The 2,855-nt window shown below is 32.4% G+C and overlaps 1 protein-coding gene across 1 annotated transcript in view; it reads left to right on the forward strand.

Annotated features, from left to right (window-relative positions):
* Positions 1–1,192: 1,192 nt before the first annotated feature.
* Positions 1,193–2,855, forward strand: part of LOC123008807 (protein I'm not dead yet-like) — a 4,678-nt gene continuing 3,015 nt past the window's right edge. The window contains exons 1-2 of the mRNA XM_044404823.1: positions 1,193–1,611; positions 1,654–2,256. Coding sequence (XP_044260758.1) covers positions 1,243–1,611; positions 1,654–2,256 — 972 coding nt within the window. The 5' untranslated portion in view covers positions 1,193–1,242. The remainder of the gene's footprint in view (positions 1,612–1,653; positions 2,257–2,855) is intronic.

Below are 2,855 nucleotides of genomic sequence, written 5' to 3' on the forward strand. Positions count from 1 at the left end.
GTAGTAAAATCGTAAAAATAGTCAATTTACTAAAAGTCATAAAAACGCTTGAAATATAGTTTTCTAGACGTAAAATTACGCGCTGAACACGATGCAACAAGTTAAAATACTCTACGATGCTTAGTTTTTGAGATATTGAGTAATAAAGTTAAGAGTAAGGCTAAAAGTAAAAGCACTATATCCGATTTTGACCAAAAATCAACATTTTTTGATTCTTATGAAAAACTAGTACTATATGTAAAATTAACCGGAGAATACGCTTTTTTTTTCCACTTTTTACGATCGAGCTTTGGGACCTTTATAGTGTTATTTAGAATCAAAATTAAGACTTACTGGTAGTTTTTGGTCGGGCCAAAATTTCATAAATTTCGCAATTTTTAAAACCTTAAAAGTCATTCTAAGTTTATAATATTAATTGACAATATTGAGAAAAATTACGAGAGTCGATTGATAAACAGTCGACCCCCCAAAAAAAATTGTCTGACATAAATTAATTCAAAATCTCGGTTTTTAGTCGACCAAAAATTCTCAAATTTTGGAATTTTTTCCTTCATTCGTAACCCTACTATATGACGTAAAACAAATTGCATTGTGTGAAAAACATTTTAGGGGTGGGTTTTTCAAAGTGAAGATAACCCTATCGTGTCACCCCTCATACATCTCAGCTAAAAGCATAGATTTTGAAAATATAAAATGAGTTAGGTATTTTGTTTTTCCTAAGCGAGATACGAAAAAGACCATCGCCAAAATCAAATTTGACTAAACCATTCCCTAAAACCTTTGATTGCGCATCTTTTTTGACATACTTCATTTTTACGTGCGACGCACACTTTTCGAGATATTCACGTTTAAAATTTTCAGTTTTGAATTCGCGCGCTTCATTGGTTGGTAATAGTCGGCATACATACCCACATGCTTGTATTTGTAGTTGCATAGTTTTTTTTTTCTAGTGACAGGTACTTATTATTTCTCCAACAGAAATAAATAGAGTCAAACTGCAAACTTTAAACTCTCAGAACTTCGAAATTTTTATAGATAAATTTTTTTTAACATTTATTTTATTTTACTTTATACGGCATTTTTCTCCAACTAAAAAGCAATATTTTTTAACAAAACACAAAGAAATAAAAGTTTTATTTATTTTTATTGTTATTGTATCTCGGCAAATATTAATAAATAGACAAACAAAATAATCGGTAATAATGTCATAATCCCGTCAAAAACTCAAAATTTGCTCCCAAAATGGTCGAATTCAAAGAATCATGTATTGTTACATTACTCAACTACAAATTAATCTTCATTATTGTGTATCCTTTGATTTTGATCTTCATTTTCTTCCTCAACCTTTTCGGTTCGAATTCAACCGGAAACAGTTGGGTTTACATCTCTATCCTGATGATTGGCTTCTGGATTCTTGAGCCCTTACCAGTGGGGGTGACCTCCCTGATCCCCCTGATCCTTTTCCCCCTTTTGGGGGTCCTCAACACGAAAAAAACCTGCTTCAATTACTTCCATGACTTGAATATGACCACGATTGGGGCCCTAATCCTGGGATTAGCCGTCGAAATGAGTAATCTTCACTCAAGAGTCTCTTTAAGGATTATAAAACTGGTGAAAAAAATTGCAACCTTGAAGGGGAATTTTTTTTTTCAGGTTGGTTTCAGGTACCGTCTTTTGAGTCTCGTTTTTACCATCGCAACCATTGCCATTTCCATGTGGTTCTCTAATACCACAACCACTTGCTTCATGATGGTCATAGTCAAAGAGGTTCTGCACCAAATGGACGAAATTGGTTTGGCGAAAATGTGGTTCGAGGATGAGAACCAAAACCCAACACGTGTCACGAAATGCTTCTTTATTGGTACTGCGTACGCGGCCACCATTGGTGGGCTTGGTACTCTCATGGGCAGTGGTACCAATTTAGCGTTCGTTGAATTAGTTACCATCAATTTTGGTACTTGGATGGGTCTGAATCTTTTAATGGTTTTGGGGATTATGGTACCCACATGGGCGGTAATGCAATGGTGGTACTTGGGATGGGGGCGTCCCATGTCACTTGATGCTTCAGCTATTACATTTACAAGTGAACAAATTGAAACAGCAAGTGTCAATTTTGAGAAAAAAATTCAAGAATTAGGAAAATGGTCCATTCATGAAATTCTTGTTTTTGTTGTGGTTGTGGTTACTGTAGTGTTGTTGTTTTTCAGAAGGGTGACGTTTATGGACCCGTGGCCAACTTGGATCACCGAAGCACAAGTAAGTGATTTGATTTTTGAGGAAATTTTATTAATTAACAGGCTGAAATTTTTGAAAAATACCAAAAAAAAATGTCATTTTTTGAGTAATTTGTTTATTTTTATCACAAGTTTTTGGAAAACTGTTTTTTAATTCAAAAAACAAGATTAAGTTTTACCAGTTTCTTTGCTTCTATAGTTATTTTTGCAGTTTTGACAGCAAAATGTGTTGAAACGCTTAAATTTTTTTATAATTACACAATTTTTGATCAATTTTGTGGTTTTTCAGCTAATTTTTGAAGAAATTTTGTGTGTTTTAAAGCAAAATCTTGTGAAAAACTATCTTAATTTCTTCACAAAAATCGCTAAAAGGAATTTTTTTATCTTAAAAACGTGTTTTCGGATTGCAAAATACAGAAATAATAAATATAAAACTTAAATTTTGGATCAAAGGCTACAGCTGATCAGAAATAAGTTTATTTATTTTTTTAAATGATTTGGTTACTTTTCGGTTTTATAAGCAATATATTTTTTTAAATTGTGTTTTACATTAAATAAAACGCTCGAAAACAAATTTTAATAAATTGCTGTGCTTTTTAGCTTATTTTTGACAAAATTTTC

This window comes from Tribolium madens, unplaced genomic scaffold (assembly GCF_015345945.1).
Source record: "Tribolium madens isolate multiple individuals breed KSU strain unplaced genomic scaffold, Tmad_KSU_1.1 Scaffold_71;HRSCAF=194;Tcas5.2_LG6, whole genome shotgun sequence".
NCBI lineage: Eukaryota > Metazoa > Arthropoda > Insecta > Coleoptera > Tenebrionidae > Tribolium > Tribolium madens.